This window comes from Pseudophryne corroboree, chromosome 10, assembly GCF_028390025.1.
Source record: "Pseudophryne corroboree isolate aPseCor3 chromosome 10, aPseCor3.hap2, whole genome shotgun sequence".
Classification (NCBI taxonomy): Eukaryota; Metazoa; Chordata; class Amphibia; order Anura; family Myobatrachidae; genus Pseudophryne; species Pseudophryne corroboree.
Window position 1 is genome coordinate 234,728,463 of NC_086453.1, and position 25,616 is coordinate 234,754,078.

General features: G+C 44.0%; 1 protein-coding gene across 2 annotated transcripts in view; it reads left to right on the forward strand.

Moving 5' to 3' along the window:
- The window catches only part of LOC134966428 (probable pleckstrin homology domain-containing family N member 1), a 101,240-nt gene that overhangs the window by 52,367 nt on the left and 23,257 nt on the right, over window positions 1-25,616 (forward strand). The window contains exons 4-5 of one of the 2 annotated variants that reach the window (XM_063943165.1): window positions 6,703-6,849; window positions 9,615-9,701. The exons of the other annotated variant lie outside the window; for it this stretch is intronic. Coding sequence (XP_063799235.1) covers window positions 6,703-6,849; window positions 9,615-9,701 — 234 coding nt within the window. The remainder of the gene's footprint in view (window positions 1-6,702; window positions 6,850-9,614; window positions 9,702-25,616) is intronic. 2 annotated transcript variants of the gene reach the window in all.

Consider the following 25,616-nt stretch of genomic DNA (forward strand, 5'->3'; position numbering starts at 1 on the left):
TTAACTATTTACAGATTACTGAAATTCAAAAAGGATTTGTATGGTAAAACACACTGTAAAAAGCACACAATTAATAATTATGAAATAAATCATACATACAACTATAAAGTACTTTAAAACATACAACTATATTGTAAGCACATATAACACCTGCTTGGTTTCTGCAGATGGTCGACAGGGCTACAGTTTTATTCCCTATGGGCAATCTTCTTGGTGGTGCCTCAATATGAGCTTTGGTCTTCTTCTAGGGAAGAAGGTTCTAAAAGTGTGCATGTTAATGACAACACACTACAATTAGGCTTTTATTCAGGCCATCTCAGTCTCCTGACCTCAATATCATTGAGCCACTCTGGGGAGATCTCAAACATGCAGTTCATGCAAGACAGCCCAAGAATTTACAGGAACTGGAGGCTTTTTGCCAAGAAGAATGGGCAACTTTACCATCTGAGAAAATAAAGAGCCTCATCCACAACTACCACAAAAGACTTCAAGCTGTCATTGATGTTAAAGGGGGCAATACACAGTATTAAGAACTGGGGTATGTAAACTTTTGATCAGGGTCATTAGGGTAGTTTCCGTTGTCATTATGATTTAAAAAGAGTAAACACAGTTGTTTGACAATAAATGCCTTCACCCAACCACTAACCATGAGTGAAAGAAAGGTTTGTGAGTTATCATTCATATTCTCTGACAAATGGCCAGAAAATCACAAATTCTGCTAGGGTATGTAAGCTTATGAGAAGGGTCGGTGCTAGAGTGTTTGGCGCCCTCCTGCAAACTATCAATTTTGTGCATTTCTACAAATACAAATGTGACCGATCTCATCCTCAAGGCTGTAACTAGATATTTTGGTGCCCCCCTCCCCCTCAAGATCCACAACATGGACAGTGCATGCCAAAGGCACGCTGCAAAAATATAGGGGCATAAAAAAATTCCGTAAAGTATAGCGGCGTAAAATAATTACAATGCACAGTAGTCTCCATTATTCAAAATTACGCCACACAGTAGTACCAGTTATATATATTACGCCAGGTAGAGTCCCTTATATACATTACGCCAGATAGAGCCCCCTTTTACATATTGGACCAGGTAGAGCCAGTCGCACATTATTCCAGGTAGAGCACCCTTTTACACATTGTGCAAGGTATTGTCTTCTTTTACAATGCCAGGTAGAGCCCCTTTTACAATGCCAAGTAGAACCAGTCACACATTATTCCATGTAGAGCATCCTTTTACACAATGCGCCAGGTAGAGTCCTCTTTTACACACTGAGCCAGGTAGAGTTTCCTTTTGCACTTTGCGTCAGGTAGGGTATCCTTTTACACATGCCGCTTCCCTAGCACACATTACTATGAAACCCCCTTCATCAGCAAATATTAATATGACCCCGCCTCCCCAGCACAGCAGTGTTCGCTAGTCACATTACACCGCAGAGTAGTGTCTGTTAGTCACATTATACCGCATAGTAGTGTCTGTTATTCACATTACACCGCATAGTAGTGTCCGTTAGTCACATTACATCGCATAGTAGTGTACGTTAGTCACATTACACCGCACAGTAGTGTTCGCTAGTCACATTACACGCATAGTAGTGTCCGTTACTCACATTACACTGCACAGTAGTGTCCGTTACTCACATTACACCGCACAGTAGTGTCCGTTAGTCACATTACACGCATAGTAGTGTCCGTTAGTCACATTACACCGCACAGTAGTGTCCGTTAGTCACATTAAATAGCACAGTAGTGTCCGTTCGTCACATTACACACATAGTGGTGTCCATTACTCACATTACCCCGCACAGTAGTGTCCGTTAGTAACATTACACCGCATAGTAGTGTCCGTTCGTCACATTACACTGCACAGTAGTATTCGCTAGTCACATTATACTGCATAGTAGTGTCCATTAGTCACATTACACTGCACAGTAGTGTTCGCTAGTCACATTACCCTGTACAGTAGTGTCCGTTAGTCACATTACACTGCACAGTACTGTATGTTAGTCACATTACACTGTACAGTAGTACCCTTATACACGTTACACCACACAGGACAGCCGCTTAGACATGTTACGCCAGAGTAAAGGAGAGGCGGCACTGCACATGCTGGATAGCCTTGCTTTTTGCTGGGCGGCCCTCAGCATATACAGAGATGAACGCAGAACTGGCTGCATATGCAGCGCTCTGCGTTCATCTCTGAATGACCCCCTATGCCAGGTACAGCCTTCATTCCCTCCACAGTGCGGCCCCGGTATTTGCAGAAGTTCCCGGCATGGGCGCTGCTCCTCCTCTCCCTTCTTCTCCGGTTTCTTGCTGGCTCCGTTGCTCCAGTGGCTCTGTAGGATGTTGTCAGTGACCCCGGAGGGGGGGAGGGAGCGGGTACTAATTACCTGGGCCTGGGACTGATGGTGGGGCATAACGGGGGCCCTGGTCCGCTGCACTCCCACCTCCCCTCCTATCTTACTGGGCAGCAGCAGCAGCTCTCATCTTGGCAGCACATGCAGTGTGCTGTGCTGCAGTGGGGCAGAGAGGCTGCTGCTGCTGAGCCTCTGTCTGTTCCTGTATGGGTGGGGGCCGAGGGGGAGTGATCACACTGATCACACTGATCACACTCCCCCCTGACTTGACCCTGGCTGAGAGCTCGGCACTGCAGACTGCACCCCCCCCCCTCCTCCGCTCGGCACTGGACATATTTTTTGTAGTAATTTTTCCATAAAGGGGCGTGACCACGGCTCCCGCGATTAGGCCACGCCCCCAGACCTCTAGGCAGCACGGGGCATGACAGCGGCGCTGTGTGTGTGGGCTCTCTCTGGGGAGGATGAGAGGGCGGGAGCCGCGCTGTAATCTGCCAGCGCTGCTATCTGTCAACCACTGTGACAGGCGCAGCGGCAGCAGCAGGGATGTAGAGCAGGGACAACGCCTCTTCAGCTGTGCGACTCCCTGCACTGCATCCCTTTGCTGAGTGGCTAGCGCCGGCTCTGCTTATGAGCACAACTGTATAAAACCAAGAAGTGTGTAGGCGGCACTCAGCAGACTCAATTCAGACGAATTATGCAAACACAGGTCATTAAACCTATGTTTGCATAATTCGTTTGAATTGAGTCTGCCGAGTGCCACCTACACACTTCTTGGTTACATAGTGGAGGACCTTTACCCCACCGGGAGGGCACCGCAGTACGTACTAACTCTGAGTACAGAGTGCTGGACGCATTGGAATAAAAAAAAAAAAAAATATATATATATATATATATATATATATATATTGGTAGATGCTCAATTAGCTTAGTGATATCATTCAGGTGCTCGAAAGGGAGGGGTATTTCTAAGCAAAAAAAAAAAAGGCATTTGTTTCTCCCAGCACCCTGAATGATAACCGTAATCAGATATAAATAGCATACCAGTGAAAAAACTATAGTGTTAATAAATTAGTATTTAGGAAGCCGAAGCTATAGAGAAAGTGATACAAAAATGAAATGCAATTAAAATAGAGAAATAGTGTTAAAAAATTAATAAGTGAAAAGTGTTAGTAGAATGTTAAGGTATGCCACACTAAGGCCATCCAGCTCAGCCAGTCCAGAGGCAATCTGGGTCTAAGATTAACCAGCAAGGAGCCACATGATAATGGCTCCTTACTACAATATGTCTAAGCTAAGAGCTACCTACCTTGGAGCAACCCCATAATGCTCCATGTGGCATATATATATATATATATATATATATATATATATCCACGACGATCCTGCACTCTCATCTCATAAATCCAACGTTGCGGGTGCTCCCAATAGACCCGGTCGGTCCACTTGAACAACAGTGTTTCCACTAGGTGGAAGGTGCACTCTCGCTGAAATGAATATAGTCCGTTCATAAAAAGACTTTTATTAAAATGGTCAAAAAGCCTTGTTGGTCGACGTTTCGGTCCGTTTAACGAACCTTTCTCAAGACCAGTAAGACATTTAGGTAGACATCATTCATCAAATAATTAATGGTGTGTCTAAAATAAAAAACAAGGACAAATACATATATAAAAAGCCAGTCCAGAGGCAATCTGGGTCTAAGATTAACCAGCAAGGAGCCACATGATAATGGCTCCTTACTACAATATGTCTAAGCTAAGAGCTACCTACCTTGGAGCAACCCCATAATGCTCCATGTGGCATATATATATATATATATATATATATATATTCACCTGGAATAAAAGCAAATACCTCAAGTGGAGAATCGCTTTATAATTTTCAGAGGTTGTCACTGCATTGGTGTGGAATACCATGTACTTAATGAGATGAAGATCTCACCTGCGCAATCGAAGTGGTTTTAACCACCATATTGGGTACGCCTTTATCCATTAGGGCAGAGGTTCCCAAACTGTGTGCCGTGGCTCCCTGGGGTGCCTCGGGACACTTGCAGGGGTGCCCTGGGTTGGTGGTCCAGGACCAATTCAAATTATTCATGGTCAATATAATAGGTAAAACCAGTGCTGGTGGCTGCCAGTCATAAAATATGTGGGTTCCATCTATGCTGTGTGACAAAGAGCGGTGTATCAGGGTCAGACTCACGAGATTCAGTCATCTGCAGCATGCAGAATCAGCATTCACTGGCAGGTCCCATCTCACGGTCCAGCAGCAGCGATGGATGCACCACCACTTGCTACAGGCTGAGCGGTCCCAGGTGAGAGCTTCGGAAGCCTGCAATTAAGGTTAGTGAGAAAGCTGTCTGATAGCATACTTGCTGCGGCAGACACAGGAGCCACCGGGCTGAGGCTTTGAGGAAATCCTGTGCAGCCCAGCATCATACTCCGAGGAGGTGTGTGTGTTTTTACTCACTGACTGGGTCATAAGATATGGTTCCAGGCAGTGCCATACCTGGACATTTTAGCAAAATGTGCAAGAAACAGCATCGGTGCCACCCCCATATTTAAAATATAGGGGTGTGGCCACAAAATAATACCAATTCGAATTACACTGCACAATAGTCTCCATTATTCAAATTACACCGCACAGTTGTGCCACTTACACACATTACACCAGGTAGAGCCCCTGTCACACATTATGCCAGGTAGAGCTTCCTTTTACACATTACGCCAGGTAGCGCTTCCTTTTACACATTACGCCAGGTAGAGCTTCCTTTTACACATTACGCCAGGTAGAGCTTCCTTTTACACATTACGCCAGGTAGAGCTTCCTTTTACACATTACGCCAGGTAGAGTCCCCTTTTACACTTTACGGCAGGTAGTGCCCCTTTTACACATTACCGCAGGTAGAGTCCCCTTTTACTCATTATGGCAGGTAGAGCCACAAGAGAGATAGGGAGGGAGAGAGATAGCAGTTTCTCTCCCTCTGTTTTTTAATCCCCAGTCTCCACTCTAACCTTCCTTCCTTCCTTCCTTCCTTCCTTCCTTCCTTCCTTCCTTCCTTCCTTCCTTCCTTCCTTCCTTCCTTCCTTCCCTTTTTATTCTGTTGTGCAGAGAAGCACCAGAGATCTGACAAGACTGACCCTGCAGACTGGAGTTCTTGGGCAGTATGCAGTTCACTCAGAAATCTGTCTGACCGCTCTGTAAGTGTTCTTTCACTTGCAGCAGCAGATCTGTGACTCTGGAGAGAAGGCGTCACATGGCTGTGAGGAACTGCTATTTTACCTAAGTTCAGCCCAGCCTCGTAATCTGCAGTCTGCAGAGGACATGTGGCATCCTTCCGGTCCACACCGTGTATCGCTGATCGCGTCTCTGAGGTCTCAGGGGACAGTCATTCAACTGCTGAAACCCGTCGTGCAAGCATGACGCAGCCTGACAGCGCTCATGGCATTTCAAATGTGGCGCCTGAACTCGCGGTTCCGGGACCCAATCAGGAGTAGCCACTGCAGTTGCTCCTGATTGGCTGCCGGTCCGCAAGCTAGGTGCCGTCCTCCTCAATATGGCACGAATGGTCGGGCCAGCTCTGAGTGGAGCACATGGGGGCAATAAGCAGTGAGGTCGGCCAATCACGGTGTATGTGGATGGTGCGCCCACAGCTCAAATGTGCTGTGGGCAAAACACCATCTGCACACACCTAGTTATGGCCCTGGTCCCAGGCAGTGGGGCAGATCAACAGATGTGCAGCGGGCAAGTGGAGGCGTACTAGAGGCGGTCAGAGGCAGCTGGCTGCACTATCAGTTTAAGAACTCAAAACCGGGACATTTTCACGTCCCATAGACAGTCTTTGAGACAACAGGGCACAGAGCCCAGTTCCGGTATGTTCTCGAAAAACCAGAACGTGTAGCCGCCTTACACATGATACTAGATCTGTCAATGTATATTTAATATGGTAAAATATATTCCTTCTTTGTTTTCTGTCTGCTGTTGGTTCCTGTCAACTCTTCTTCACTATTATCACTGTCTGCAACGTTATGAAATCACGTGTATAGGGGTCTGTTCATGAAGCAGTGAAAAGAGTGGAGAAACAGACCAGTGGAGAAGTTGCCCATAGCAACCAATCAGCATCTCCCTCATATTTTATATAATGTACTTGATAAAAGCTTCCTTCAAAGCTGATTGGTTGCTATGGGCAACTTCTCCACTGGTCCTTTTCTCCACTCTTTTCACTGCTTCATGAATAGAGCCCCTAAACATAAAACATAGAGTTATTGCTTATGTGAATCAAACAATCATGAGAGACACCCCTGTTCTGCAGACATTTGAAACATATTTTTAAAATGCTTTCATTTCAGCCTATCCTATTTTGGGGGAGAACACGTGAGGATCTAAATCATATGATTATAACAGAGCCAATCCGTAGCTGGGAAGGACAAGACGTTACATGTTATGGAAGTGTGGTCATGTCGTCACTGGCTGTCCTGCAGATCAGTCACACTAAGGTATCCCACGGGGTAATTCAGACCTGATCGCTAGGGTGCGTTTTTTGCATCTCTGCGATCTGGTAGTCGCTGTCTACATGGGGAGGGGGAAGTCGCTGTGCAGGTGTGCGATCGCATGTGCAGGAGAGCTGCACAAACAGCAGTTTGTGCAGTCTCTGCACAGCCCAGGACATAATCAGCCGCTGTGATGATCGGGGCTGGAGCTGACGTCATGAATCCCGCAAAACGCCTGGTCCCTCCTGCGTTTTTCTGGACACTCCCTAGAAATGGTCAGTTGCCACCCACAAACGCCATCTCCCTGTCAATCTTCTTGCAATCACGGGTGCGATCGGATTTTTCGCACCATCCCGTCACTGCCTGTTGCTCCCCGTCGCTGCAGACCATCGCGCATACGCATGCGCAGTTCAGACTTGATCACTCGCTGTGCGAAAATGCACAGCAGTGATCAGGTCTGAATTAGCCCCTAAGTACAATACATCTTATGCACGTTTCGTATTGAATTGAATAAGTGCAATAGATTCTAATGACGAGGCTTCACTTGCATAGACACTAATCATTATAACATTAGTACTATTACTATTATTATTATGAATAATAATAATAATAATAATAATTACAATAACTAGAACAGGACAAACAAAAATCATAGAAATTCAAATCAGGGGTACAATTTTAGGAAATACAATATATTTAACAATTTCATGTTTATATTATAAATGAAAATATTGATGACGTCTTATGCTCCCTTATATTCCTTTTGGGTTGGGACTGTTCCACAGGGATCCTGGCCACAGAATGCTGGCGGGGGGAAGGTCGAGCGCAACAAAGCCCCTTGCGGTTCAATTCCCACTCTGTAGTTGTCGTGGAATAGTCCCTGTTAGTCGACTGTCGGGATGTTCAGGGGGCGGGATGGATGTGTCGGTATTGTGACCGACGGTCCGGTCACATAACTACATCCCATTCCTTTCTCACTATCCAGTATAATCTCTAAATACAAGTGCAGTATTGCCAGTATAGTTTTCCAGGATGGGTTACCTTTACAACCAAAGTGGTTATATTATTATTTTCTCCTCCTTCTGCCTAAAGCCATAGAGCTACAGGGCCAAGCAGAGGGCCTAATTCAGACCTGATAGTAGCAGCAAAGTTGTTAGCAGATGGGCAAAACCATGTGCACTGTAGGTGGGGCAGATATAACATGTGCAGAGAGAGTTAAGGTGTGTACACACGGTGAGATAAATCTGTAAGATTTTGACTATATAGTCAAAATCTTATGAAAAGTTAGTGCATATCTCATGGTGCTAGGCAGCTTGCGATACAGATTCGATCCCGATGCGCGCTCCCGTGGGGTCTGTATCGTAAGGCTAGATAGACTGTGCAGGCAAGTCAATCTTGACTATCTAGTGTACAATCTAGTACAAAGTATAGTCAAAATTGGCACTTAGCCAAAATCGTACATAGACAAAATCTCAAGCACAGATAGTCAAAATCTGTACAATCTGTGCTATCTGGGCTCTGGGGGAGTTCAAGGGAAATCGCATAGTCAAAGTCGAATATAGCAGGGATCTCACCGTGTGTACACACCCTTAGATTTGGGTGGGGTGTGTTCAAACGGAAATCTAAATTGCAGTGTAAAAATAAAGCAGCCAGTATTTACCCTGCACAGAAACAATATAACCCACCAAAATCTAACTCTCTCTACGAATGTTATATCTGCCCCACCTGCAGTGCACATGGGGGGTCATTCCAAGTGGATCGCTCGCTAGCTAGTTTTAGCAGCCGTGTAAACGCTATGCCGCCGCCCACTGGGGAGTGTATTTTAGCTTAGCAGAAGTGCGAATGCATGTGCAGCCGAGCTCTGCAAAAACAGTTTGTGCAGTTTCTGAGCAGCTCTGAACCTACTCAGCACTTGCGATCACTTAAGCCTATCCGTGTCCGGATTTGACGTCATACACCCGCCCAGCGAACGCCTAGCCACGCTTGCGTTTTTTCAGACACACCTGCGTTTTTGCAAACACTCCCTGAAAATGGCCAGTTGACACCCAAAAATGCCCCCTTCCTGTCAATCTTCTTGCGGCCGTCAGTGCGACTGAAAACTTCGCTAGTACCTGTGCACAACCACAATGGATTTTGTACCCGTACGGCGCGCATACGCATTGCGGGCCATACGCATGCGCAGAAATGCCGATTTTTAGCCCGCTCGCTGCGCTGCGAACAGCGGCTGCTAGCGATCAACTCGGAATGACCCCATGGTTTTGCCCATCTGCTAACAAATTTGCTGCTACGATTAAATCTGAATTACCCCCAGAGTTACATGCAAGCCTACCTTGTGAGCAGATCTTGCGAGTTCTCACATTGCACAAGTAAATGCTTCATAGCTTAGTAGCACCCATGGGCATTTCAGAGTTTAGAGTGTGTGAAGTTTTTCCATTCACACAGTGCAGTTGTTATGGCCGGCTTGTATGCAATTCTGAATTGGCCTCACATTCTATAGTCCTCTGTTATTTATCATCTGTAGAAAAGAAGAAATAAAAGTACTAGAAACATAGATAATATTTAGATCTATATACTGAATATTTATGTATATATATATATATATATATATATATATATATATATATGTATAGATAGATAAATACTTTTTTAGTGATCCCTGTTTCTTCATGCTTTTTGACATACGTACAGTAGGTAGAGACACATTGCTGAGGTGTAACATGAAGCAGTATGTCTCGTGTCTCTGAGGTAACCGCCACTTTTATCCTCTGCAGGAGATGTCAGAGTGCTTTATGGTTCTGTTTCCATTGCACTTGCTAATCTTGTCCATGGATCATCAAGAGAGGAGATTCATTTATCAGGTAAAAACACATTTTAGCTGGTAAAATTCCCATTATTCACCAAGTATACTTCTATTTCTCTCGTTGGTTTTAGGCATATTTATGCCATTACTAATCTCAGGGTAAATATCATATTAGTGAATCATTTTGTATGATGTGCAAGGTAGCTTGCAACTTTATCCTAAACATAGGAGTTTATTTATTATGGTTCCCAAAATTTCTTGAATCACAGCGCCCTATAGTATCAACACTTTTTTTCATCTTCATCTTCAGTTATGTGGCGGTGGAGACAGGGCCTGCTCCAGTCCTACTAGCACCCTGAGCGAGAAAATGTCAAAGTGACCCCCCTCCCTCCCCATGCGCGCTCCCTCCTGGAAAAGTGGGTGTAGCCTCGCAACTTCATATTATCAAACTATACATTTTCACCCCCCCTCTACGCACACAATTAGCAGCCTTACACATAACAGCCACAGTAGTGTTCCTTACACACAATGTCTCCAGTATAGTGTCAGATACACATAATGTCTCCAGTATAATGCCAGATACACATAATGTCTCCAGTATAGTGCCAGATACACATAATGTCTCCAGTATAGTGCCAGATACACATAATGTCTACAGTATAGTGCCAGATACACATGTCTCCAGTATAGTGCCAGATACACATAATGTCTACAGTAGTGCAGTGCCAGATACACATAATGTCTCCAGTATAGTGCCAGATACACATAATGTCTCCAGTATAGTGCCAGATACACATAATGTCTACAGTATAGTGCCAGATACACATGTCTCCAGTATAGTGCCAGAGACACATAATGTCTCCAGTATAGTGCCAGATACACATAATGTCTCCAGTATAGTGCCAGATACACATAATGTCTACAGTATAGTGCCAGATACACATAATGTCTACAGTATAGTGCCAGATACACATAATGTCTACAGTATAGTGCCAGATACACATGTCTCCAGTATAGTGCCAGATACACATAATGTCTTCAGTATAGTGCCAGATACACATAATGTCTACAGTAGTGCAGTGCCAGATAGACATGACATGCCCCCAGCAGTGCCAGATATACATGATATGCCCCCCATGCAGTGCCAGCTACACATGATATGTCCCCCAGCAGTGCCAGATACACATGATATGCCTCCCAGCAGTGCCAGATACACATGATATGCCCCCAGCAGTGCCAGATAGACATGATATGCCCCCCAGCAGTGCCAGATACACATGATATGCCCCCCAACAGTGCCAGCTAGACATGATATGCCCCCCAGCAGTGCCAGCTACACATTATATGCCCCCAGCAGTGCCAGCTAGACATGATATGCCCCCCAGCAGTGCCAGCTACACTTGATATGCCCCCCAGCAGTGCCAGCTACACATGATATGCCCCCAAACAGTACCAGCTACACATGATATGCCCCCCAGCAGTGCCAGATACACATGGTATGCCCCCCAACAGTGCCAGCTAGACATGATATGCCCCCCAGCAGTGCCAGCTACACATTATATGCCCCCAGCAGTGCCAGCTAGACATGATATGCCCCCCAGCAGTGCCAGCTAGACATGATATGCCCCCCAGCAGTGCCAGCTACACATGGTATGCCCCCCAGCAGTGCCAGCTACACATGGTATGCCCCCCAGCAGTGCCAGATACACATAATATGCCCCCCAGCAGTGCCAGATACACATGACATGCCTCCCAGCAGTGTCAGATACACATGATATGCCTCCCAGCAGTGTCAGATACACATGTCCCCACAGTGCCAGATACTTATATGGCCCCAGTGCTAGATACGTATATGCCCCCACAGTGCCAGATATATAAAAAAACACAGTGCCAAATAAATAAATACCCCCACAGTGCCAGATACATATATGCCCTGATAAAGCCTAATATATATATCCTATATTAAACACGCTAAAAGGTTAAGAGACTCAGTACGCTATTGGAGTATGTGGTACCGTAAGGGTACGCACTTAGCGTAGCGGACGCTTAGCCGTGGACGAGACGCACGAGCGGCACGTTCGCTCACGGCTTAAAGCGTAGAGGCAAGCACGCTATAGGCTGCCGACTAACGTAACGATACGCTATCAGCGTAGCGGACGCTCGAGACCACGAGGAGATCACAAGCGGCGCTGACTCTCACAGAGTTAAACCTTTATAACTATACCATAAATAATGTACTTATACTGTAAACCTTTGTTCAGTGTTAGGGTGTAAATGCAACACAGTGTAACCTTGTTAGTTTAAAAGCTGTATGAGCGTATGTGACGCTCTGAGAACACTTAGCAATATAATAAACACTCAAATACCGGTCTAAGGGTCTAACACCTTTTAAGGGAGAGAATGAACGTTCAATTGCAAAAGAATACACATTACAACTTATACACTACCAAACTAACATAAAATACCTAACCGAATTACTACACGTTAAAATACAATAGCGGCACAATTACATTTACGGGGAAAGAGAGAGAAAAATGGCTTACAACAAAATAGGAGATAAATATGGTTGCAGAGAACTTACGCACAAGGGGAAACAATCGCATGCGCCTTTCTGGATATCCAGCTCCCGATTATCAGTGATGAGAACCGTTGAGAAGAGTAGAGAGCTGGCCCAGGTCGGCTTGTCTTTATATACACGTACACACAGTACAGTACAATGGTCCCTACATTCTTATTGTTCATTGGACACAGGAATCCGTCTCCGCATTATAACAAAAGGTCATAGGTTGGTTCATACAGGTGGGCTGTGACTATTTCAAACTGCTCAAGTGGGAGGGAAACTCAGGTTTCCCGCCGCATGGGTAATAAACTGCAAATATAGCAAATGTCCATAAACTTCTTATGGCCATAACTATACGCACGAGCGATTAATCCGTTTCTAACCATCACCGGAATATTGCTAATTTAATACTCTTCCGATGGATACTAAACACCACTGTGTCACCCCTGTCTGACCCTTCGTATCAAACAAAGAGGGATCTCTCTGTCTCTGAACATACTACATTGACTAAACTTTCAGATTCTATCAAAGGGACCATAATCTACAAAATACATTATATGACTAAAATATGTAACGATCGAGTCGCCCGCTAGACGCACACAAACTCTACCGTAAATGCGCATACCGTGCGAGTGCACGCGACCGCGAGTATACGCACGCACGGGAGGGCTCATGCACGTGCAGCGGGCACACGCATGAGGTGCATATATGGCAATGTGCAGCGTGATATTTTTCTGACTTTGACAGTCCACCCTTTGGCAGTCACCAAATAACTGCCACTTCCTAAAACAGTTCAAAAAGAGAAAAATATATGTCATGTATAATACATTTCTATGATTGGGTAAGGGAGAAGAGAAGAAGGTGGGAAACCGGTATGACCTAGTGAGATAGCAGAAGCATGTATGTATGAGTCCATATTTGAGGGGTCATGTATCATCGTGCCGAACGTGTTTTAAATCAAGCTTCGAGGTATTGCGAAGTATACATTTGAATTCCTTCTTATCCCGTGGTACGGGTCTGTGGATGGGCTGTCAAACTTTACCGAGCTCTTTTCGGTTTTTGGTTGCAACAAAATGGGGGAGCACATTTTAGTTGATGATACATGAATGGGGGGATATGTGAGTGCTGATATCTGTGCCTGTATTCCCTATCGACTATGTGTGTCATTACCTGAAGGTTGTAGAGATGAAGATAAGAAGCAATTATGGTAAATGCAGTCATAAACTATGTGAGTTTAATATACATTTGTTGATTGAAGTCTTGTCTGGTGTCTTGTCTTGATGTACATGTTGACTGTAGTCTCTTTGGGCTTTTCCAAAATGCGAGCAAAAAGCTTTCTCAATGTCCATAGACTTACAAAAGTGTTGGGCTATCGTAAAATTTTTAAATCGCTAGGGATATTGGGGGTCTATGGCATTGTCCTTCAATGGTCTGTGTAAAAGGTTGTCAAATTCTTCTTCCAAGCGGATGTCTTTGTACCTTGGAGGAAAACAAAGGAGAAACGGGTGAAAGAAACGGACCGTGGAATCACATTTTCATCACAACATTGTCTCAATGGTTGGGTCGTAAATCAAATTAGTCGTTGTTGTTGCAGTATCTTCACTTCTTAAACTCATCACTCGGGCATTACGTTTACACTTTGTTAAAACCCGAGCGCATCTAAATATCAGACCGACCAATATGATGACACCCAGAATACACAAAAGAAATTTCCCTTCATCCATGATAATACCTTGGGCCCATTCTCCTAAACCAGAGAACCAATTTCGTGGGTTCAACCATGACACCCAACCGGTCAGCTCATTACCCACAGCGGCAAGGGTGAGATTGTGTTTCCTTCGGAACTCCCATTTTAATTGCAAAATGTCATCCATCTTTTGGTCTATGACCTCGGCTGGGTCGTCAGTGCTGTTTGTAATATACGTGCAGCACTTTATTCCATACTGAGTCGCTAGGGTAACACAATACCCGCCTGTCACAGCTGTGAGGTAATTGAGAATCATCCTATGCTGAACCAGTTCTGTTTTGTAGGCTTGTAACTCTTTCCCAGTGTACCTGAAGGTGTCGTCATACATTTCGGTGATATTGTCTAATAAATTTGCAAGCGCAGATATATATTTATAATTTATCACTCCTCTAGCGGTACGAGTGATATCTAACGCGATTAGGAATTGAATCCCGGTGGATTCATGGATCAGGTCAGAGGCCGGATGCTCTGTTCTTTCTATCAGGTGCCGTTTAACGGTGTGCTCGTAATGAGTGTGAGTATAAGGAGCTTGGGCACTGCGGTAAATATCTTTCATTTTAGTGTGGGGTACAGTCATTACCTCAGGCAGTACTTTTCCAATATAACATAATCCCTCTGAGTTTGGGGCAAGCCGCTCATACGCCTTTCTCCCGCTTATGAAATATGCATAATCGGGGAGAACATATGGGACTGAATATGTCATTACCATGTTACACATTTTCCATGTGGACTCTCCTAACCCTAATTCTCCCATCTGTCTAGTACACGTATCCGGTTGTATGATATGTGTACAGTATCCTGGTGATACTTCTCCAACTCTCATGATCCTACTTCCTAGGGTATACCTATATCGGAAATATTTTCCACTATCGGCTATGTGGCGTATGAGCTCTGTATCTGTAGGCATTCTATCGGCTCTATATGAAAAGGTCATGTTTTGTTATTCCATGACACTTCCCAATTTCCCGGCTTTCGGGGATTGGAAATGTTAAAACACACTAAGGACCTATCCACATGATATTGGTGGAGCTTCAAACTAGGAGGACTAGAGATATTAAACCTCTTGTCCACCGGTCTCCCACCACTTAACTCTAGTACCTCCCCTATCGTTAAAGGAAATGGTACTAGTCCTGACTTGCTGTGACCTTGAGGTACTTGAGAGCATACCCAACAGTCTGTTTGGTTTAACACCTTACCCACTAATGAGTGATAGTCACCCAATGGATGCCGGTCCATGTTAATGTTAAAACTGGACTGACATTTCTTGATGCACCCATCCTCAACTAAGTTATCACAATGCCTACAGATGCAATTTTCTTCAGCTAACAATCCTTCACAATTCCTTCTATGGTCAATGCTACCAGATCGTTTTCTGATACTCGCCTTTGCTTGGTGATTATGTTGTTCTTGGAAATCTACGCCTCCATCTCTGTCATCAGAACCTTTCTGGATCCTTTCTCGACCTCACTGGTACTCTCACCGAAACAGACTGCTATGGTCAACATCATGGTCAACAGGAAAATCCATATCACAGTCTCTTGGGGCAAGTCCATCTTACAGGAGGAGAAAAGGAGAAATTTGTAATGGGGGTACAGAAAAACAGTTTGAGGGGGAGAGAAACTTGTTACGATAATTAGTTCTCTAGTCTTGTTGTTCTTCTTGTTCTGCTGTCATCTCAAAGATGCTGTCTCTCAGTCTTCTAAACGAACACTCCGGTGATACAATATTCCTTCTAGCTCAATGCTCTTTCTGTAAGGAGAATAAATCTTGCATTACCATTTATCCAACTAATATGTGACATACCATCTGTAACGTTATGAGACCATGAGAAAGAAGAGAGAGAGAGAAAAAAAAAAAAACAACAACAGAGAGAGAATCGTTCATATATATGCGTCACATAAATCAACAATAAACAACAGGAAAAAACGTTTTTTTCAAACATTTTTTTCAGGAGAGAAAAAAAAACACATTTTCAGATCTTCCGTTCACCATCAGGCTGTCACATCTACATGTCCAATGGTATCTCTGCATAGTCTCTCCCACCAGTATTTCCATACTCCACCCTTTGTATCTGGCCAGGATACATCGATGCTGGTAGGTCATACTGGGGTTTGGTAGACTTCTGAAAAGGTCAGGTAGTCAGGTGATGTTGGAGCTGTTGTGGTGAACGTCAGAGATGGGGAAAAAGAAACATTTCACAGATACATTACAATTTTTTTTAACCCGGTCATTCCTGTGTCTTCAAGGAATGACCTCCCAATTTATTAACTGTTACCTCAGGCTTTTTCAAGGTTAATGATCAGCTTTCCTAATCATAAATTATATGTGTGGACCAAACTTTGACATGTGTGATACCTGATTATACTTTCGTGTGTCATAATTCTGCTCGTGCTCTTGTCTAGGGAGTTGATATGACTTTTGTATATTTCTTGATCTACAATCTCTTGCAGAGTGTCCCTCTTTATGACAATTGTAACAGACTACCACATTTGAATTTCTCGCAGGGGTTTGGGGCTTATGCTGGAGTGGCCTTTTGGTTAGAGCCTGTATACTTACGGCCATCAGCTTATTACTCTGTGACTCCCTGTGTCTGGTGATGTTCCGATCATGATCAATAGCGGCCTCTCTTAATGTAGCCACCGAGATATTTCTCCAGTTTGGGTTGGTGGTCTGTACCCTTGTTCTCAACACCTCCTTTAAACCATTCATTAATAACTTAACCGCTACTTCTTTATGCTGTGCATTTGTTTTGATGTCTGTGATCCCCGTGTCTCTAGCCATTACTTGCAGTGCTCGATTGAAGTAGTCAGAAGTACTTTCCCTTTCTCCTTGTCTTATGGAGAGGATTTTGTTCCACTTGGCAATGGCTGGGAAATATACTCCTAACTGCTGGTTGATCTGCTTAATACATTCCTGATTGTGTTCCTCCGTACGAGGTACCTCTGTGTTTAATTTACAATCAGCAATAAATTTCGCAGGGTCAACACTGGAGGGCAAACATGCCCTCAGCACTGTCCGCCAATCTTTGTTGGTGGGTTCTGTGGAGTTTCCTAGTTCTTTAATAAATCTCTGACATGCAACTAGATCTCTCCTGGGATCAGGGAATTCAGACGTAATTGCTCTCAATTCCATCCGGGACCAGGGACGGCGCATTGCACTGTCCCTGGCGGGAATGATTCCCTGAGCGTCAGTCTTCCCATTGGGGACTGTGATCACCCTGACAGGACTAAATTCAATTACATCATCTTGCGTTGGTTCTACAATATGAGGTACATTTGTTTGTGCGTGATATATAACACCGTACGTACCTGTGGACACGACCTCACCTGACCCTCCGTTAGGGGGTTTGATTACTGCCTTTACCAAATTGGTCGCGTCCACCTTGGATGTCTTGTGTGATGGCTGCTGGAAAAGGTGCCGACATCGTGCTGGGCCCACTTTCTTGCTGGTGATCCTGAGGGAAGTTTAACATGGGGTGCAACTTGCATGGGTTAATAGTTGTACATTTAACAGTATTACGATTATTCTTGTTACATTTATTACAATTGTTACTTTCAGTCTTAATACAGTTACTAAGTGCATTTTTATCGTACACCATCGTGCCATTCTCTGCAGCCATAATCCTCTCCATTGCCATGTCTCTCCTCCCAAGATGAGAGTCAGATATGTAAGTTAAATTTCTTTGCATTTCACTTTCCTGTTGCCACAATTTTAAATAGTCATAATGTCTAATACACCTTTTTGAAGATTTAATCAGGCAAACTCTTCTCCTTAAATTCTGTAATACTTCTGGGTTAAAAGTACCTACCCGGGGAAACTTCTCCCCGTCATGCACAGTCATCCTTTCCCATTCATTGCACAACATCTCTGTGTGATGACCATATTTCTCACACATGATATACCTTGCCGACCTGATTGGTCGGTTTACCAAATCAACCTGAACCTCGGTTGATCGCCCCTTACCTGAACAACTGGCCCCCATCTTTGCAGGTGCTGCTTTCACTACCTCTGACTTCAAATCAGGGTCTTCGGCAACCCTTACAAAAACCAAGATGCTCGGGGTAAGGCTGCGGTGGGGGTTTTGCTTCGAAGTCCGCCCACTTAACTCCCGCCCACGTTGGCCAGTACTGCAATCACTGACTCAGAGCTGCTGTACCCAACCTAGGGCCCCTATGAACCTTTATTTACTGGGGCGTGTTGGACCTTCCAGTCCCCAGCAAGTATCGGTTGTTGGAATGTCCCTGAGTGATCAGGCTACTTCCCTTAAAATAAAAAAAATTACACAAATCACGTTAACAATGTGCAAGTAGCGTTCTTATGATTCAAGACACGCTAATGCACACAATCACATGCGGTACAATCGTATCTGCACACAAGCAACTAATCTTATGTGCGGAACGATCAGTGGAATCGAAAATTTTGGCTGCGAATTCCTTCAGCAATGAGCTTTGTTGGCCTATATGGGTCTCGCACAAACCCTCTTCGGTTGTGCTCTCTACTTCTAGTCTGCTATACCTGAACCTCCAGGTCCTTGACCTCCTCATCTGTTATGTACAGCAGACTCTACTGCTCATTAATATGTCGAGACTAACAAGGGACGCCTCCCAAGCCACCCCGCGCTATCACTCTCGCTGGTGTACCTCTTTCTACTGGCCTATGGTTCCCACTTCCGTAATAAAAGAGAAATCTTATATATACACACTCTTACATTCGAACACTCTTATTTCTGTACAGAATTCCTTTCATTCAGTAATAGTCTAACCCAGAAGAATTGCAACAGAGAAAGTCTTTTTTTTTTCCTTTTAACTTTAAACTTTTGGATTTGAGATAGATTTGTGTTATTTTCGCGTTACTTCCTTATCGCCTATTAAAACAATACTATCGTGTGGTTTGTATTATGTGGGCGTATCCGTACGCTCCGTTGCGTAATATACACTCCGTGCGTCGACCCTTGCGTTGCGTACGCCCTGCCCTTGTAAGGACACGTGTACGCAGACCAAGTACGTCCACAGTAACACACTACACGTTTATCAATGTGAATGATCTTTAACAGTAATCATTCACTGAACACCACCCAAATCTCCCTTGTATTTCTAGGCGAGACTCTGTGCGTGCCTTTTACAATTATTCCCTTAAATATTACTTTTTATCTTTTAACTATTAATAACAACAAATGTCTCAGCACGTTATCACTAGTGTGTGGCAATCAGGAGAATGAGGTACGGACAAATAATACTAAACAAGAAATACAGGTGTGTGTGCTTATGCGTACGTTCGCAAAACAGAAACTAAACAGGTTTTAAAAGACAATAACGTACTGTTCCTACCTTCCGGTTCCGGATTCCTTCAGCACTCCTTACTAAGCGAAGCAGACGCTTATCTGGTCAGCACTACGAGGAATATTACCTCCCGCCCTTTGCTGACCGATAATGTCTGCTGAAATTACCTAGTGCAGATATGTGAAGAGCGGGCGAGTCCCCAATTGATAAAGCCTAATATATATATCCTATATTAAACACGCTAAAAGGTTAAGAGACTCAGTACGCTATTGGAGTATGTAGTACCGTAAGGGTACGCACTTAGCGTAGCGGACGCTTAGCCGTGGACGAGACGCACGAGCGGCACGTTCGCTCACGGCTTAATGCGTAGAGGCAAGCACGCTATAGGCTGCCGACTAACGTAACGATACGCTATCAGCGTAGCGGACGCTCGAGACCACGAGGAGATCACAAGCGGCGCTGACGCTCACAGAGTTAAACCTTTATAACTATACCATAAATAATGTACTTATACTGTAAACCTTTGTTCAGTGTTAGGGTGTAAATGCAACACAGTGTAACCTTGTTAGTTTAAAAGCTGTATGAGCGTATGTGACGCTCTGAGGACACTTAGCAATATAATAAACACTCAAATACCGGTCTAAGGGTCTAACACCTTTTAAGGGAGAGAATGAACGTTCAATTGCAAAAGAATACACATTACAACTTATACACTACCAAACTAACATAAAATACCTAACCGAATTACTACACGTTAAAATGCAATAGCGGCACAATTACATTTAAGGGGAAAGAGAGAGAAAAATGGCTTACAACAAAATAGGAGATAAATATGGTTGCAGAGAACTTACGCACAAGGGGAAACAATCGCATGCGCCTTTCTGGATATCCAGCTCCCGATTATCAGTGATGAGAACCGTTGAGTAGAGAGCTGGCCCAGGTCGGCTTGTCTTTATATACACGTACACACAGTACAGTACAATGGTCCCTACATTCTTATTGTTCATTGGACACAGGAATCCGTCTCCGCATTATAACAAAAGGTCATAGGTTGTTTCATACAGGTGAGCTGTGACTATTTCAAACTGCTCAAGTGGGAGGGAAACTCAGGTTTCCCGCTGCATGGGTAATAAACTGCAAATATAGCAAATGTCCATAAACTTCTTATGGCCATAACTATACGCACGAGCGATTAATCCGTTTCTAACCATCACCGGAATATTGCTAATTTAATGCTCTTCCGATGGATACTAAACACCACTGTGTCACCCCTGTCTGACCCTTCGTATCAAACAAAGAGGGATCTCTCTGTCTCTGAACATACTACATTGACTAAACTTTCAGATTCTATCAAAGGGACCATAATCTACAAAATACATTATATGACTAAAATATGTAACGATCGAGTCGCCCGCTAGACGCACACAAACTCTACCGTAAATGCGCATACCATGCGCCTGCGAGTGCACGCGACTGCGAGTATACGCACGCACGGGAGGGCTCATGCACGTGCAGCGGGCACACGCATGAGGTACATATATGGCAATGTGCAGCGTGATATTTTTCTGACTTTGACAGCCCCCACAGTACAAGGTACATATATGCCACCACAGTGCCAGATACATACATGCCCTCACAGTGCCAGATACATAAATGCCCCCACAGTGCCAGATCCATAAATGCCCCCACAGTGCCAGATCCATAAATGCCCTCACAGTGTCAGGTACATATATGCCCCCACAGTGCCAGATACATATATGCCCCCACAGTGCCACATACATGAATGCCCCTACAGTGCCAGATACATAAATGCCCCTACAGTGCCAGATACATAAATGCCCCCACAGTGGCAGGTACATATATGCCCCCACAGTGCCAGGTACATATATGCCCCCACAGTGCCAGATACATAAATGCCCCCACAGTGCCAGATACACAAATGCCCCCACAGTGCCAGATACATAAATGCTCCCACAGTGCCAGATACATAAATGCCCCCACAGTGCCAGATATGCCCCCACAGTACCAGTGCCAGCGACGAGGGAGGGAGAGTGCTGTGGGCTACGGGCGGACTAAAGCTGAACTACTCCCTACGTACTGTGTGGCCCTGGCATCTGACGTCAGATTCCGGCGCCGCACTACGCGCATAGCGTGCACAGAGCAGTTTACCAGGCTGGCTCCAGGCTCCAATATGGTTGCGCCAGCGTGCGGCGCCCATTGAGGGTGGCGCCCTGCACGGCTGCTCAATTCAAACATTCCTGGAGCCGGCCCTGGGTGGAGAGGGTTGTACTTCTGTTTGTCCATGTATTTAATGATTGGCAGCTGTCGGCATTGGTTTTGCCCATCACATTGACCATAAATAACTTCCAACCCGTGGCAACCCTACAAGTGCCCCTTGACACCCATTTTTATATTTTTGGGCAGTGAGAGCTTACGATCATCTCAGTCAACTTATTTGAAAGTTATTAAAGGTCACTTATGGAAATATAAAGATTAAAATAATGTTTTAATGGTATGTATTTTTGTTTATGGTTTTGTAGCTATTAGGAAAAAGGGTGTTTATTAGCTTAGAGGAGCAACATTGTGTAAAGGTTTCTTCTCAGAGAAATGTAATTAATTTGTGAAGAACAGGGATTTGGTATCCTATCAAAGAGATGTACTTATTTATAGATGATCAAATGGAAACTCAGTTCATTCAAAATACACAATTCAATAGGGTTGGTTAACTGGTGGTTGTTATGATAATATCCTAACCTAAAACTAAATGGGACCATTTTTGTAGTTTATTCAATTCTTCACACTGTAGGTGCAATCCAAATTTTAATCCGATGGTCCATTTCAGCTTTATTGTTCACGCTGCGCAAGTCACGCATCGGTAATGACGTAATTGTGTCAACACCCTTTTTAGCCCTTTAAGGGGAGGTTTATTAAAATTCTAATTATGTACAGTAGTTTTCCTATTTCCCACCTGCAGAATACCTATGTTATCGGGAATTAGTGATGAGTCAGTGAATCGGTAAGTGAGTGAGGGCTTTCACATTTTTGTAGTGTATGAAATGCTACACACTGGAAGGGCAATCCAAATTTTGATCTGATTGTCCATTTGGGTGTTATCGTTCACGCAATGCAAGCACGCAGCAGTAATCATGTCATTATGTCAACACCTTTTCATCCCTTTAGGGGAGGTTTATTAAAATTCTAATTGCGTAGTTTTCCTACTTGCCACCTGAAGAATACCTATGTTAAATTTCAGCTTCCTAACATATCGGGAAGTAAGAGAATTAGTGATGAGCCAGTCAGTCAGTGAGTGAGTGAGTGAGGGCTTTTGCAGTTATATATATATATAGATAGAGAAGGTGCGGCACTCCAATGATTTTCACACGACCATAAATATAAATCACAACGTTTCAATGCCTTTAATCTTACGGCATTTTCATCAGGTAGTACAACATAAGTTAAAACCTCTTACCTTATAAAGAAGGTATCACCCAGTGGCGCCAACGCCGCGACGGGACTGCACACCCGGTGGCCGCGCTAAGAAATGACGTCATGGCGCTCTGCGGGAGTAAGCCAGACGTCTCGTGAATAAAGCCATCACCATAGTAACTAAACAACAATGCACGAATAAGCACTATAGGCAGCACTAATAGAACCAGAGCAATAAAGATCATATAGCAATATAGAAAACTTATACAAAGTATCATACATTACAGCAACTGGCAAGATAATAAGTAGCAGCATGTATCAATGAAAACATAAATGAATCTTACAAGATGCATGTAAAGCTAAACAATGCGAATCAATGACTAATACGTATATTTATAACTATACATATGAATAAATAAATACATAAGTATAGGATCAGCAATTTAGCCGTTACTAGCAAGAACATTAATACCCGAATGTTCATTCAGGCCTCTGGGGGCTAAAGTGCCGAGTTTAAAAATCCAGCGGGCCTCGCACTGTACCAATTTCAAACCACGGTTACCGCCCCTCAAAGACAACGGTACGTGGTCAATCATACGGTATCTAAGGGTGGCTACATCTATGGTAAACATAACGACATCAGGATCCATCCTAGGCAAGGCTAGCAATTTAATCAACAATGAAGTTGTATCCAAAAGGTATCTAGGGTGGACTCTGATGTACGGCTGCAATACACTGTCTAAATAGACAGAGACAAATTGGGACAATCCCACAGACAGGTAAAACACTATACATTAGGCACAGACTTACATGTAATACAAAATTTACAGTTTACCAGATCATCTGTCCATGCGGCCTGTCATACATAGGCAAGACAGAACGTTCATTTAAAGAGAGAATGGCTGCTCATAGATCGGCCATCAAGTCTGCCCTGGTATCAGGTACCAGTGATCAGCCGGTTGCAAGGCACTTTGCAACAGCGGCGCACAATCTGACCACCCTTAGATACCGTATGATTGACCACGTACCGTTGTCTTTGAGGGGCGGTAACCGTGGTTTGAAATTGGTACAGTGCGAGGCCCGCTGGATTTTTAAACTCGGCACTTTAGCCCCCAGAGGCCTGAATGAACATTCGGGTATTAATGTTCTTGCTAGTAACGGCTAAATTGCTGATCCTATACTTATGTATTTATTTATTTATTCATATGTATAGTTATAAATATACGTATTAGTCATTGATTCGCATTGTTTAGCTTTACATGCATCTTGTAAGATTCATTTATGTTTTCATTGATACATGCTGCTACTTATTATCTTGCCAGTTGCTGTAATGTATGATACTTTGTATAAGTTTTCTATATTGCTATATGATCTTTATTGCTCTGGTTCTATTAGTGCTGCCTATAGTGCTTATTCGTGCATTGTTGTTTAGTTACTATGGTGATGGCTTTATTCACGAGACGTCTGGCTTACTCCCGCAGAGCGCCATGACGTCATTTCTTAGCGCGGCCGCCGGGTGTGCAGTCCCGTCGCGGCGTTGGCGCCACTGGGTGATACCTTCTTTATAAGGTAAGAGGTTTTAACTTATGTTGTACTACCTGATGAAAATGCCGTAAGATTAAAGGCATTGAAACGTTGTGATTTATATTTATGGTCGTGTGAAAATCATTGGAGTGCCGCACCTTCTCTATCTATGTGTTATCTACCTCGTGAGGGCACCCAGTGTCATTTCTGCATTCAGTGGCTGTGCCGGACCCCTGCTTTGTGTTTGTTTGTTTTATATATATATATATATATATATATATATATATATATATATATATATATATAGATAAAGTAGCCTGTAATAAAAAATATTCCTGATATTAGAAGTCACTGTTGATTTGGATGACCTGTATACAATCGCAATGCTGGTAGCCTTATAAAGGGCCAGGCTCTTTCGGGACTTCTAACGTGTATAATTCATAATAGGGCATGCATAATCTATATATATATAAAAATGGACGTATGTGTGTTGTGTGTATGTGTATATGTGTGTATGTATGTTCCAATATAACACTGGAATGCCTGGAGCAATTTACACCAAACTTGGTACACATATGACTTACAAACTGGACAAAAATACTATGAGGGTAAGACACCCCTAGCACCCCTAGGGGTGGGGGTGGGAAGCAGGGGCGTCAAGACGTTTTTTGGTTGGGGGGCCAAGATAAAATCTCAGTTTGGCGCCCCTAGCTCCTGGCCACCTTAGACAGGTCTCTTGAACCTGTATGGAACTCTATGGAACAGCTGGGAGTGGCTCCTTGTACACTTTACACCTGATAGAGCACCTTATACACATTATGCCAAGTAGAGAACATTACACACATTATGCCAGGTAGAGCCAATTATTCACATTATGCCTGGTAGAGCCACTTGTACACATTACACCTGATAGAGCCGCTTGTACATATTACTCCTGGTAGAACCCCTATACACATTACGCCTGGTAGAGACCATTATACACATTACGCCTGGTAGAGCCCATTACACATGTTACACATTACGCCTGGTTGAGCCCATTGCACATTACACCTGGTAGAGCCCCTATACACATTATGCCTAGTAGAGACCATTATACACATTACGCCTGGTAGAGCCCATTACACATTACAACGAAACGCGTTGGTGGGACTTGCCTGACAGTGTGTTTGCCTAGACCTTGGAAGGATTGGACCTGGACCAAGCCCCCTCAATTGATTTTTCAACAACTTGGACCCTTAAAAGAACCTATATTATACCGTGGAGGATTCACATCTACCACCCTCTGAGGAACAGCCATTTGCGGACGCAGATTCGCCTAATTACCTCAAGGGACGCTGGTGGTAACTATAACTCACGGATAGGATATAGGGTCCTTATATTCAAGGGGACTATCATAGGAACAGGTTCTATATAATACCTACCTTCTGCAAGGACTTT